This window comes from Panthera onca, chromosome A3 (genome assembly GCF_046562875.1).
Source record: "Panthera onca isolate mPanOnc1 chromosome A3, mPanOnc1 haplotype 2, whole genome shotgun sequence".
Classification (NCBI taxonomy): Eukaryota; Metazoa; Chordata; class Mammalia; order Carnivora; family Felidae; genus Panthera; species Panthera onca.
The window spans coordinates 52,092,749-52,107,089 of NC_138341.1; the positions used below are offsets into that span (position 1 = coordinate 52,092,749).

General features: G+C 52.0%; 1 protein-coding gene across 22 annotated transcripts in view; it reads right to left on the reverse strand.

Moving 5' to 3' along the window:
- DYSF (dysferlin) overlaps positions 1–14,341 on the reverse strand; it is a 224,202-nt gene that overhangs the window by 57,065 nt on the left and 152,796 nt on the right. For 8 of the 22 annotated variants that reach the window (XM_060658045.3, XM_060658121.3, XM_060658103.3 and 5 more), the window contains 4 exons: positions 10,801–10,902; positions 10,529–10,690; positions 9,305–9,470; positions 8,743–8,819 (listed from right to left, as the gene is read on the reverse strand). In XM_060658045.3, the coding sequence (XP_060514028.2) occupies positions 8,743–8,819; positions 9,305–9,470; positions 10,529–10,690; positions 10,801–10,902 (507 nt within the window). Of the gene's footprint in view, positions 1–2,038; positions 2,102–8,742; positions 8,820–9,304; positions 9,471–10,528; positions 10,691–10,800; positions 10,903–13,454; positions 13,497–14,341 lie in introns of all 22 variants that reach the window. The other 14 variants (XM_060658063.3, XM_060658011.3, XM_060658089.3 and 11 more) reach the window with 3 other exon arrangements.

Consider the following 14,341-nt stretch of genomic DNA (forward strand, 5'->3'; position numbering starts at 1 on the left):
ATATTCTAATAATAAATAGCTAGACCCAATCATTTTTTTAAAAAGATATTCCCTGTAGGGAATAAACAAAGGCTATAAAATGCCAAGGATTAAATGTAACACAAAATGGGCTAAAACTATCTAAAGTAAACAAAAATAACTCCTCTAAGAAACAAAATATAATACACAAGTGGAAATTAAAACTAAAATTAAATGGGGGTGACTGGGTGGCTCAGTCAGTTGAGCATCGAACTTTGGTTCGTCATGATCTCTCACTTCGTGGGTTCAAGCCCCTCGTGGGGCTCTGTGCTGACAGCTCAGAGTCTGGAGCCTGCTTTGGATTCTGTGTCTCCCTCTCCCTCTGCCCCTCCCCTGCTCTCTCTCTCTTGCTCTCTCTCTCTTAAAAATAAATAAATGTTAAAAAAAAATTTTAATTAAAAAAAATTAAATGTCCAATGATATGGGAGTGGTAAAAACTTTATGGATGGCTATATAATGGGATTACATGTAGCCATGTTTTTAAAGAATATAAAGATATGGAAAAACATTCATGATATACTTTTAAGTAAAAGAAAGTGCAGATTAAAATATGATTCCAAATTTGTTTTTAGACAAAAGTATGCACAAATGTATAAAAGATATCTAAAAACGTGAGCACATCAAAATCTTTTTTTGTAATTTTTTTGAAGTTTATTTATTTATTTTGAGAGACAGAGAAAGAGAGTGGGGGGCAGAGAGAGAGAATTCCAGCAGGTTCCACACCATCAGCGTGAAGCCCCATGAGGGGCTCGAACTCCCGAACCGTGAGATTATGACCTGAGCCAAAACCAAGAATTGGATGCTTAACCAACTGAGCTACCCAGGTGCCCCATGAGCACATCAAAATCTTAATTGTGATTATCTCCAACTGGTAGGAATACAGGTGGTTTTCACTTTCTGCTTTGCACTCTTTTGTTTTTCTACAATGGGTACATCAGAAAAAATTTAAAAAAATATATTGCCTCTTCCTAGAAATCCATAAGATGCCTACTACAGGAATCCCTCCCCCTGACAGCATGAACAGAATTTAACGATGGGCGGGTTCCATCTCTTAGGGCTCCCCCAGCAGCTCAGGAGCTGCTCTGGCCCTCAGCGTGGGACTTCATGAGTGCATGGTGAAGGCTAAACGCCCAAGTCATCTTCCTGGAGGGCCCCATGACCCCCCAAGATGACACCAAGGAAATCAGCCCAGCTGTAGACTGTGGGCGCCAGCATACTTCTTAGAATCTGCTCAAGACAACCAGGGTTCCTCAGTCACACTTTCATGCCTCTGGGAGGGGCAGAGAAAATCAACCTGCCATTGCCCACAGAAGCTTCTCATGTCCTGTTTTCCGGAGGTCAGGATCTAATTTAGAGACTTCCCTGTTTCCACTGGCCCATGTGATCCCAACCAACCCTCTAGCCCTCATGCAGGTAAACAGGATTAAGGTAAATCCCAAGATGCACTAAGAGATAACTCAGGGATGTCTGTTTCTGAGAACCTTCCCTGAGCTTGCCCCCCACCCTCCACCACTACACAAGGCAGGTAACTGTTTTCTGCTGGGTCTCAGGAAATACAGTCGACACTTGACCAACATGGGCTTGAACTATATGGGTCCACCAACACACAGATTTTTTTCAATGAATACAGTACATACAGTACTGTAAATGTATTTTCTCTCCCTTACGATTTTTCTAACATCATTTTCTTTTCTCTAGCTTAGTTTATTGTAAGATATATGTACAAAAATATACAGTATATAATACGTTTAACATACAAAATATGTTATGTTATGACTATGTTATCGGTAAGGCTTCTGGTCAACAGTAGGCTATTAGTTCAGGTTTTTGAGGGGTTAAAAGTTACCGAATTTTCTACCGTGTGGGGGCTGGTGTCTCTAACCCCCACATTGTGCAAGGGTCAAATGTACTTCCTTTCTTCCCTTCCCACTCTCCTTTTGTTCCTTTCCTTAACTCCCTACCCCCGCCCCCAGCCCCCCAGGGAAATCAAAGAGCCCACAAATAGGTAAACAATACATACATGAGGACTGGATGGAGAGGATGCCATGTTAGTGGGGGCAGAGCCCGACAGACCGTCTGCAAGCTACAAATTAAACACTCTGGTTAGCAACAGGGTTAGAGAAACCACTTCAGGGAAGACTGGACAGCCCCCAAGGACGTAGAGCTCTCCAACCAGGGAGGCTGCAAAAGTTGTGGAAGGAACATGTGTTTTGGAGTTGGATAAGACTGGGTCCAAGTCCTGGCCCCATTGCTTTATCTGCTGCATGACCCTGGTCAAGCCCCCTGACCTCTCTGAGTCGGCATCCCCATCCAGAGAATGGGCACAAAGCCCAGCTCATAGGGCAGCAACAAGTATGGAGGAGATACAGGCCGCACACACCCAGCACAGGTGAGGCACGCGGAAGGGGCTCAGCCAATGCCTGTCTCTTGCCCACATTCTCACTACCCTTGGCACCACTGACTCAATGCCTTCCCTGCCTTTCAAACTTCCCCATCTCATACGTACTCCAAGCTCCCCATCATCCCTGGTGGTTTCTTCTAACAGCTGAACTACACCAACCCCTGCTTGGTCATGGTTCCTAAGCTAGTACCTGTTTCTGAGTCTTTTCTATTCAAGGACAACAACCAGGGCATCATACGGCTTCCCCGAAGCCTATATAAGGGGGGGCTTTACGAGTCTTATAGTCCAACATGCCACTGCTATATTAGAGAAAACTTTCTGCATCCTCTTCTGGCTTTGGATCCTTGTCTGGAATCTTCTGGTACTGTGACTCAATACTTTGTTGTGTGAATCCATGGGTTACAGGGTCCAGAGGGCCTCAGGGGTCAGGACTGGAGACAAGTGACCACTACAATGGTCCCAGAGAAGGTGATGGGGCTCTGGGTAGATGAGTATTAGTCTAGGTAGACAAAGATAGGAGATGCTTCAGGCAGAGAGGATAACAAGTGCAAAGGAGCAGGGGCGCCTGGGTGGCTCAGTTGGTTAAGCATCTGACTCTTGATTCCGGCTTAGGTCATGATCTCTCAGTTCATGAGTTCGAGCCCTGCATTGGACTCTGCACTGATAACGCAGAGCCTGCTTGGGATTCTCTCTTTACCTCTCTCTCTGCCCTATCCCCACTTGCACTAGCTCTCTCTATCTATCTATCTCAAAATAAATAAATAAATAAATAAATTTTTTTAAGTGCAAAGGGATAAATGAATAAAATACAGCACATTCAAGAAAGCAAATGGCTCAGCTTTGGAAGGCAGGCACTGGGCAGTGGGCAAATAAGGCTGAGGGGCTCAGGAGACCAGCAAGGACGCAGACACCCACGGTTAAGCCCTCTCTGCCTTTGAGCCCTGAATAGGGGGCTCTGAGAGACGCCACAGGAGGCTGAGCTCCAGGCAGCCCTCCCCTCCTTGGCAGAAAAAGCCTGGGAGACACATTCACCTGGGGGGTCAGAAAGGGCTCAGGAAGGACAGGATGAAGACGGCTGAGACCTGGAGGGGAGTCTTGGAACCACAGACCCGTCCCTGCTTTGTGAAGAAGGCATCACCAAGGGGGACCCTAGCCTCCCCTAAACTAGTCTCATGGCTGTTCAGAGCCAGAAGCACAGGCAGGAGGGCAGAATGGCCGGTGGGCACCAGGCCAGGTCGCTGGATGGTGCTGGGGTGCTGGCCACATGTTAGTGGATGCGGTGTGACCCCTGGCATAGACTGGATGAACTCCACACAACCCGCCCCCGCCGGCCGCCTCTGCCCCTCCTGCTCTCATCCTGAGCCTCACAGAAGCCTTATTGTTATTTTTAATACAGTTTGTTTTTAGAAAGGTGAGAGGGAAACCGGCAGTTCACCAGAGCAAGAGGGAGAAAAAATAAAGCTAAACATAGTGCTCCAAAGATCTGGTCCAGCTTCCGAAATTACACGTTCTCCTTTGGGACGTGGGCATAATTTGCCGCTCCAGTTCTGGGAGCACGTTGCCACCTTCACAGCATCCCAGAGACTATAACTGGAGCGGCAGGCTCAAAATGAGCCCAAGCTAGGAAGCCAGGGAGCGGTCAGCCTCAGCACCCCACCCCACAGCATGGGGAGCAGGTCTTCAAACCTTCTGATGCCTTCTCCACACCAGCCTCCAATACCTGCCCACCTCACACACACACACACTCACACACATGCAGTGCCACTGCCAAGCCTCTGCTCCCACTCCTCTGCCCACCAGGAAAGTCCTCCTCTCCCCTCTGCTGTTGTAACTCCACCAGCCTTCACAGCCTTTCTCTCATCTGGCCACCCCCTCCCCAGAAGCTTTCCTGATCACTTAGCCCATGCCAACCCACAGGGCCAAGAGAGTCCACAATCTTCCTCCCTTGCTGATAAAGCATCTCACTGGAGACCAGCTACACACGTCTCATCTCTCCCAACTAGCGTGAAAGTTTCAAGGTGTTCTTTCTTTATGCCTCTTCAACCTGCGCGTAGTCCCCACACCCACGCCCGGAAATTCTCCTTCTCTGGAGACACAGAGGAGCCCCCCTACCCAGGGTGGGCTCTCAGAATGATGGGCAAGAGTCACCCCTGACCGGGCGACTCCAGGGGCATCTCAGTGCCTGCAAGGTGGGTGATGTGTGGGGTAGGCAGGGGCTCCACCTCTACTCTGAGCTTCAAGACCCTCTGTAGGTGATGGGGGGGGGGTGCTCTGGGTGTGTCCCACACAGCCTTTCTCACCCCCTCTTCTTAATCAGAACCCCAAGAACCAGCTTCATGAGAAAGCAGGTTAGCAAACAGAGACCCCAATTTTGTTTTCAGGAGAGAAATGGGATCTGATTCAGAATCAGAGACAAAAAGAGAAGCCCAGGGGGAAAGGAAAGGATGGGAAGGATATGTTGGTAGCCGTTCATTCAGACTGTGCTTTGGCTGGAGATCATGCCTGTTTGCTCATAATTATCCTATATTTTCCAAATTTTATGTAATTAACATGTATTTGTAACCAGAGAAAATTAAGGGATCCTTTTTAATTTTTTTTTAACATTTTATTTTTGAGAGACAGAGTGCGAGTGGGGGAGGGGCAGAGAGTGCTGGAGACAGAATCGGAAGCAGGCTCCAGGCTCCGAGCTGTCAGCACAGAGCCCGACGTGGGGCTCGAACTCACAAACTGTGAGATCACGACCTGAGCCAAAGTCGGAGGCTTAACTGACTGAGCCACCCAACTGCCCCAATATATAAAAGCAGAGCACTAAATGGAATGAAATAACCTCTGTGCCCCCTCTTTGAGGATATACCCAGCCCTGCCCTCAGAATGTTAAAAGTCACGGCCATGATTCCTGCAAAACCACTCCTGAGTCTAGACACACTCTCAGAAGCTTGCACACACAGCTGCTCCCAGCCTTCCCCACCTCTCACACACACTCATGCGTATACACCACACACACGTGCACACGCACTACCCCATCCCCAGGCTATGGATCTAAAACCTACACAAAGGATAGGCACACAAACCAAGAATAAACCGTGGAACTAATTCACTGGAGCCTATCTCCTCCTCACCTGGATCACCAGAGAGGAGTTCAAGAGGCCAGGCACGTGCTCACATGGGACCCTCCTCACCCCGAGATGGGTGCTGACCCAGGAGCCCTACGAGGCCGAGTGGACAGACCTGCTTATGTATACATTTTGGACCATCTCTAGAATTGGCCACTCCTGACAGAAACCAAACATTTCTAGAACCCTGAAAAACTCTCTGCCGTGAGTTTCAGCCCAATGACAACATCAGAACGAGTGTGAGATGACATGTCTAATGTGTGACAGACTCATACCAGGAAATGAGCCGATGATGGTAAGCAGGTTCATCATGTACAACTAAGGAAGGGGATGGAAGGGACCAAGACAGAAGCCGGATTTCGCAAGAGCGGATTTGAAACTGGGGAGGAGGCCTCAGCTGGGTCCAAAGTCAGGACCTAGTGAGCTCCGCAGTGGGGACCATGTCACCATGAGCACGAAACAGTCTGCTGAGAAACATGGGTTGGATAAAGAGGAGCCAGGAAAAATCCAAATTCTGCCAGACTTCTTGTCCCTCCAGCCCCCAGAGGGCAGAGACTTCTACTCATCTGGGGGAGGGGAGAAGGGATGTGAGCCCAGCCAGAATTATCTGGCACACCATTTGGAACTCGTATCCATTGCCTCCTGGATATGCCTCAGCATGCCTTGTCCTCTCAAGTGCCAAGGGCTATGCAGGAAGGACGGAGGGAGCAAAAGATTTCCTGATCAACCAAATATGATCAATGGATCTCAGAGAAAAACACAATACAAAATTGGTTTTCCCCAAGTCCCCCATCAGACACCATCAGACCCGGGCTTCCTGGAGACCAGGACTGGTCTCCCTGCTGGCCTCAAGGTCCTTGAGAGTAGGACAATGTCTTCTCGATCAGACAGGGAGCTCAATGAGGGCAAGGTCCAAGCCTCCTCCATCAGAGCAAGCAGGTCTCACTTCTTCCTTCTCCCGGCCCACCTCTGAGGCCCTGAGAGCCCAGGCCCTCCTCGTGTGGACACGCCTCCAGGAGCCCAGATTCCAGTTTCCCACCCTTTGCCTGTCCAGCAGCTCTAGCCAGAGTGGCCACGTGCTCCCACAAAGAGCGCAGACCCTGCACTGGCTCAGACCCCAGCCCCGGTTCACTCGTGTCAACGCCGGGAGGACGTCCAGACTGGGCCTCCTCACCGTCTGCCTCTGGCTGTGCTCGTAGCCAGCAGGACTCAAAATAGTCCCTCCCCATCTGAGTCTGTAGACATTTTGAGGGCAGCACACACAGAACGGAAATCCTGCTGGGCAAGCCCTGCACTTCCCTGCACAGACTCAGACAGGCCACTGAGGGGGCGGAAAACAGGAGCCAGGATTGGGTAGCCTGGAGTTTGGGGCTAATTATCTGCCTAATTCAGCTACAAACACCCACCCAGGCCAGAAGGCACTAGTATTAAACGTAGTTGAATCTTGGGTAGGGCCATCCAAAATTTCCACTTGGGTTTTCCCAGTCTAGAGAAGCTCCTTCTTAGACCCATTCAGAGAGTAGGCAGGCCATCCATCCATCCATCCACCCACACATCCACCCACACATCCACCCATCCAGGTAGCCTTCACGGAACACCTCCTTTAAGCCAGTCCTGTGCTGGGCATTGATGTCGCACAAGAAATGCGCCCCAGTGACTGCCCTGAACCTGGTCTGGGGAAGGTGCTGACACTTCCAGAGACAATCAGGACCTAAAGAAAAGGCCGGAACCAAGATGCAGACAAGACTTGCAGGAAGAGGCGGTGGGGAGGGAGCCAGGGATGAATCCTGGAAGGAAGTGACCACACCTAAGCTGAGTCTTAAAGGATGACCAGGAGAAGAACAGAAGGTGTCCCCGGTGGAGAGGATGGGTAGGAAGAACCCTAGAGAGTCACAGAGGTGGGAGAAACAGAGATCACGGTACCGGTGAGGATTCTTAGCATCAGAGAAACCATAGAGCAAGACCTCGTCTCAGCTCAGCAGCAGCTAGGCCCAGGCTCACAGCAGAGATGTTCCCGTGGAAGTGGCAAAGGTAAAAGGTGCACGAGTGAAAAAGAAGCAGAAATCAGCCCCGCATGTCAGAGGGAAGACCGGTGACAGGGCAGCTTGGAGGATCCTGAGCCCACCTTAGCACCCCACCCAGTGTGTTCTCTTGCTCCCAAGGCCAGTATTTGTTTGGTGGTTTAAAGAAATGAGACCCTCCCAAAAAGGGATGCCATCTCTGGGTGAATAAACAGGCCAAGAGCCCGAGGACACAAGTACTGTCTACACAGGCTGGAGGCTCTGCCTCTGGGCAGCTGGGAAGCTCTGGGAAGCCAGCCCCAGATGCCAGGGGAGTGACCAGCATCATGCAAAGCCGGGAGAGGGGTGACAACCTGGAACAGATGCAGGTCAAGGCTGGTGCTCACGGTGAGGTCTTTCTTCACCTCCACTGTGGGAAGGACTGGGTGACCTTGGCCCTACAGGAACTAGAGCAGCCCAGGGCCCAAGGTGGGGAGAAGGCCTCTTGCTCAGTAAGAGATGCCACAGACCTCCTGCCATTCTGTTTGGCACTGGAGTCTGGGTCACCAGCTGGCCCCTAAGTTGCTGAGTACCTGGCAAAAGGATGCCTCTTACCTGCCCACAGGGTTGGATTCCCTTGGAATAAGATTCCCCTCCTGCCCCTTTCTCTCTCTTTTCCTAGAGTTGGGAGGAGGGGGATGGGGCAAGAGGGACTATTGGCTTGAACACAGACCCTTCTTCTTCAGCTGCCTCCAAGGTGCCACCAAGCATGAGCCCATAGGTGAATCTACCCATAAGGAGGGTTGTGGCTGGGGTAAGACAATGGGGCTGGAGCACCCCTAAAACTGCCTGGTCACTCCCTCCCCTGTCTTCCTTCTCTCTTATTTGCTGCCCCCACCATGATTTCCTGAGTAATCTGCAGGGAGAGCCCTCAACACAGCCCTCTAGGTAGAGGGACCATTTTTTTTCATGCTTTGAGGAAAATGATTGGGTCTTACCCAGGAGATCACACACACAGACTTCCCCAACCCCTCCACCCCGCTCCTGACCAGAATGAAAAGTTCGCATCTGGGTTCCTCCACCTATACAGTGTCTAGCCACCAGGGAGAGAGATGTTCGATAGAGGCTATGTGATAAGGAAGGGAGGGGGAAGGGCAGCCAAGGCCAATGGAGCTAGCATCTCTCCCAGGGGGCCCAGTTCCCATCTTACCTGGATGGGGATGAGGGGCTCCTTATCATCAATGTCAATGAGCACGTCTTCCCCAGGACTGAGTAAACTCACGTCATCTGTAGGGAAGATCAGTGTCCAGGCCTGGAAGGGGCTGGCTCTCTCTGTGGCCAGCCCCTCTCCAGCCACAAGACTCAGCCAGGATACTGAGCCAAAAGGCCCTCAGTCTTCCACACTTCTCAATCTGTGTCTTTCTCCTCCTCCCACCCAATTCTTCCCTCTCCTGTCTCTGTCTCTCCCACCTTCCCTCACATTCTCTGTCTTCCCAGTTCTCTCTCTCCCTCATCATCCCATGGAATCCATGCCTTTCTCTCTCCCTCAACTCTTCCCCTACCTCCTCCCTTTGCAGCACTGGCCTCTCAGTAGCCCAGACCTAGGAGATGCCCCAAGGAAAGCAAGATGTCCACCCTTCTGGTCAGCTGAGCAGAAATGACTTCTCACTCACATCCTGCTAAGAGGAGGGCCTCGGACACATCTCACCTGGGAAGCCCCACCTGCCCCAGCTCCTCTGCCCTGCCCTCTCCATCAACAGCCTCACCCCTACCTGGGCCGCCCTGCGGGGACGGACTCTCTTCAGAGTACTGGTCACACATGAAGCTCTCCAGGGAGCGGACGGTACACTGGCCCACCACAGGCCGGCGGCCAAACTGGCGGTTATCAATGACCTTGATCACGATGGGGGGACAGTAGAGCTCCTCCCTGGGCAGCATCTGGGCAGAGCAGGAGGGAAGCACTGGACAATGGCCTGAACCCACCTCTGGGAGGTTTCGGAGGAGGGGGGCTCTCCTTCACAGGACAAGCTCAAAGAGCAGAGAATGACCATAAACCCACTCATAACCCCCAACAGCCATAAATCCAAAGTGGTGGTTGGCCAAGCCCAGGAGCTGGCCAGGGGACCAGAAGCCACACACCTTTTCTGTCTGCTCCTGAATGCTGTATGCAGAGGCTGACTTTCCCCCACAGCCTTACCTTCCAAACACATCTAGCTCAGCCCAAAGTTACAACAAGTCTACTTTCCCTGAACCTTCACTGGCTGGGGAGGGGAAGAGGGGAGAAGTTGGCCCAGGACTCAACATTTCTTGCAGACAGTCCCCCCCAAGTGGATACTCAAGAGTTGGCTTACAGACCCAGATTCTTCCCCCTCCCAACCCCAGCCCCAAAAGCACTTTGAACACAACTTGAAATAATTTATATGCTCTCCTTCGGTGGCGGCTTTGGCTCAGCCAAGAGGAGGCTCCTGTTGACAGCCACTGGGCCTGGAATTTCTACAGTGCTTTCATCTTGCAAACCATTTTCCTTTCCTCAGGCTTGCCTTACTCCGGCCACTAGGCCCAGGCAGCCCGGGGAGCTGCAGAGGACTGGGGGCCTGAGGGCCATGGGGGTGAGCCCACAGCACGGCTGGGGGAGGACCCAGTCAGGGAGGGTTTGGAGGAACCATGGAAGGTCAGTCCTGGCAGGCCCCTGGGGGGAGCTCCAGCGGGCTGAGACCTGCCCTGAGAGGGAACAGTGGGTCCCTTCTGTGCACTCGGGATCTGGGCAGGAAGGAGCGAGCTGACCCCATCTGTGCTGCTCAGAGGCTTCCACTCTTCCAGTGAGGAGAGTGTGAGCTCCGCTTCCCCATTTTCACAGGCGAATGAGGTGGGAAAGATGCCATGACCTACCCAGGATCCCACAGGGAGTCAGAGCAGACACCCGAGCTGCCCAGGGCCCTGAGGAAAAGTCTAGGCATCGGGACTCAGGAAGGAGATAATAGGGAGGTCAGGCTTACCACTTCCATGAAGAGGGTACAGATGTCAAAGTTGGGGTTCTTCCGGAGGTTCTTGATGACACAGGACTGCACTGTCTGGCCTCCACACTCCACCACAAGGCTGGGAGAGGAGATACTGGCCAGCTGGTAACTCTTCATGTTCCGCAGGCCCCATGCCAGGATCTGGGGACACAGAGTGAGGAGAGCAGCTGGAAAAGGCCCAGGAGAGGCTGGGGGCAGGAAGGGAAAGGGCCAGGCTGCCTCCCCACCCCCCACCCCAGAGACAGGCTCACCTCTATGGCGGTACGCTGGAGCACTGGCTTGATGTTCTGGGGAACCATGTAGATGTTGGCCTCCCTCTGAGGCGGTGGGTACGGCAGGTCTGTGTCCTCCGACTGCAGGGGACGGCAGGTAGAACAGAGACAACAGTAGGAGGAAGGCCAGGGCAGAGAGATAAAAAAAAGGAAGGACAGTCGGGGCCGAAAGAAGGACATGCACGGACAGACAGAAACAGAGAGGCAAAGGCACACAAGTAGGCAAACGGGCAGGCAAAAATGAGAAAACTGAGTCAGTTTTTGCCAGATGCCATATTCTCCAGGGTCACAATTTGAGCAGCCTGGCCCAGGATTCAGGTGACCTTGTTTCAAATGAACCCCAGGCCACCCCTCCTCCATAACGCAGGCTCTGATGCATCAGTGAGCTGCTCAGGGTCTCCCCATCCCTGACATACACAACCATGCATGCACACACACGCGCGCACGCGCACACACACACACACACACACACACTGCCCACTTTCATCCTGGCACGTCCACGCCAGCCCCTCTTAATCCCAGAGAGGACCACGTATCCTCCTGCTAGCCTGGTTGTCTTGCCTCCAGGCTCAGACCCTCCCGACATACCATCCACCCTGGTGTCCCATCTCTGTCTCCATCCCCCACACCACACCCTCCAGACACCTGCCAGCCCCACACCCCCACCTCTCGCCTCCAGCCACCATCAGGACAGAACACTTGCTCTGTGAGCCAGAAAGACAATTCACAAACAGGAGAAGGGGACAGAAGTGGCCATCATCCACAGGCACCGAAGGGAGCTGCTGGGGAGGCTCCTTCACCACTATAGACCAGAGATGAGAACAGCATGTGTCAACTCTGCCTATAAGGGTTTGCCAGAGAGACTTGGGCAAGAATCCTCAGTGATCACGAAGAAATACACGAGGAAGCAGCTGGGGCCAGGCAGGCACGCACATACCGCTGTGGATTAAACAACTAGCAAGTCTCACAATGGTTAGGAACACAGGTTCTACTCCACCAACTACCGAGCTAGCTAAGTTATTTCATCTCTCTCCGTGGCTCAATTTTTTCATCTATAAAATGGTTATTAAAGTTGCCAACCTCTAAAGATTAGTGTGAGGCCTGAAGAAGTTAACACAACCCTTAGAAGAATGGGTTCAGGCGAACCCTCAACAGGTCTACCAGCCCACATGGCCCCTTTGTGACAATTAAAGAAAGATGTCCCTTTCTTAAGACTCTTTACTTCCATGTCAGAAAATCGTCATATTTTACTGGTTTATTAGAACAAGACACTTTACTGCCACCTACTGGAAAATTGTTATAATAGATACAAATATATGGTATCTGCCCTGGAAACTGTATCTCTTTAGACACAGGGCCCTTGTGCAGTGCACAACCTACACGTCCATACAAGAAGGCCTTGACACTCAGGAGATGTTAACCATAAATAAAAGGACTATGCCGGATACTTTAGAGCTTGCCTTGTGTAATCTCATTTAACAAACAATAGAATCACTAGATTAATCCTCTAAGACTCTTGCTTTGGGCTCCTTCTCAAAGGATGGTGCATCCACGTACAAATGCCCTAACGTAGATGGTGGGAGCAGCTGGAGCACTGAAACACATTGGCTTCCTCCTGCCACAACCAACCCCAGCTGTCACTCTTGCCTGGTGACACACTGATGACACTACACTTCCCTGACCTGCAGCAGTAAGAAGTTCATTTCTAGAATCAGACAGACCTCAGTTCTGGTTCCAGCCCTGCTGCTTTCTAGCTGTTTGACCTTGGGCAAATTACTCAACGTCTGTGACTCATTACCCTCATATGAAGATCTGGGATAACAATACCCTTACGAGCTTGCTCCAACAATTCAATAAGAGAACAAACGTAAAGTGTCTGGCACCCAGGAGCTGCTCAGTAAACTGCAGTGCCTGTAAGGATTACATTATTGTTGTCGGTACCATTGTGTTTACCATTAGTGTTCTCGATCTCCCAGGGTGACTCGAGGAGAACCAAGCCACCAGAAGCATCTCTCAGAACGACACTGGCTTCCTATGTATCCCTATGTCATGGGGCATAAAGTGAAGGAATTCACAGTCTTGCTCCAAACCTTCAGTGCAGGTGGCATGACGTAGGAAGCACCTACATTTGTAGACTGGCTGAGAGACGAATGCTGTCAGGAGGAGGGGTGATGTGTGCTTCACCCTGGAGGCAGGGCCCTTTAAAAGAAGGGTTTTTCCTGAAGGCCTGCTCATGGTCTGTTCGTGGCCTGCTGAAGGCTGATGCCCACTCCAATGTGGGAGGGGGGCGCCCAGGGGTAAAAACCCAAGGACAAAAGGAGCAAAAAGAAGGGATCAGGGAGGCAGAAAGATCAAACCTTTCTCACGTGCTTATAACATTCTCCTGAATCACCAGGAAAACTCATTAATATATTTCCCTGCCCAGAGCATTCCTCTCCAGGCTCCCAAACTCTGGGCAGTGTCCCTCCGATTCCTGTTTATCCTTCATTTCCATATGCCCTCTTTCCTCCCGGCTCTGTTGAGCTCTGTGGTGATGCTCCTCTCTACAGGCTGAGACCAGGATCCCCATTTTCAGGAACCTGTTTACGAGGAGGACAGGAAACAAGAACCTCCAGAAGGCTAGGCTCCAGTACCGTTTGGAGGAGGCCCTGGAGGAAGAAGGCAGGTGCACACAGCTGTGGAGCGCCAGGCCCGGCGGAAGCAGGAGGGAGAAACAAGCAGAGACAGTGGTTAGAGGTATGTCCGCGGGCAGCTCCTTCGGCATGGCGTGAGGCCACCGTTCTCACCCCAATGCTATCCCCGTCCACCTCACTGTCCCCGGGGGTCCAGGGACATCTTTGCTCCCTGCCATTTGTCACCAGGATCCCTGCCTCTACAGCCCATCCTCCACCCCCCGCCCGGCCTGCACGCCGCCACCACAGTCTTCTGCCCCCTCTGCACTGTGCACACTTCACTGCCCATCCCCGCCCTGTGGAGTTATCCCTGTACATCTACACCTAAAGGCTCTCTTGTTCCCCGACCCTGTCCCATCCTGTCCCCCCCAATTCTTCACACTATCTGCTGGATCCTTCCCTTCCCCATTTAACGATGGTCTCCCAGATCCTTCCCCAGCAGCTCTCTGCATCTTCAGGCAGCTTCCCTCCCTCTCCTCTCTCTCTCTGGAAAGTTCTGCCTCCATCCAGTCCCTCTCAAGTTCGATTCCACGAGGCCCTCTGCCCAGTGCACTCACCTCTGCCCCCTGCACCCCTGCCTTAGAAAATTCTCTGTCCAAAGTCAACAACAACCTGCTTGTAGCTCAGCCCAAAGGCCACTGGCAGGCTCCTGTCCTTCCCACTCCCTCAGCAGCATCCTGCCAGCTGACCTCAGCCTTCTTCCTGACGCCATCCCTCTGGTGCTTTTACACTGCCCCTCCACCTTCTCCACCCTCACCCTCTGCTGGCTGAGTCTCCTCCTGTGCCCAGCCCTCTCCTGGGCTTTCTGCCCCCGGGCATCTCCCCTAAGCCCCGGACCCACATCCCCA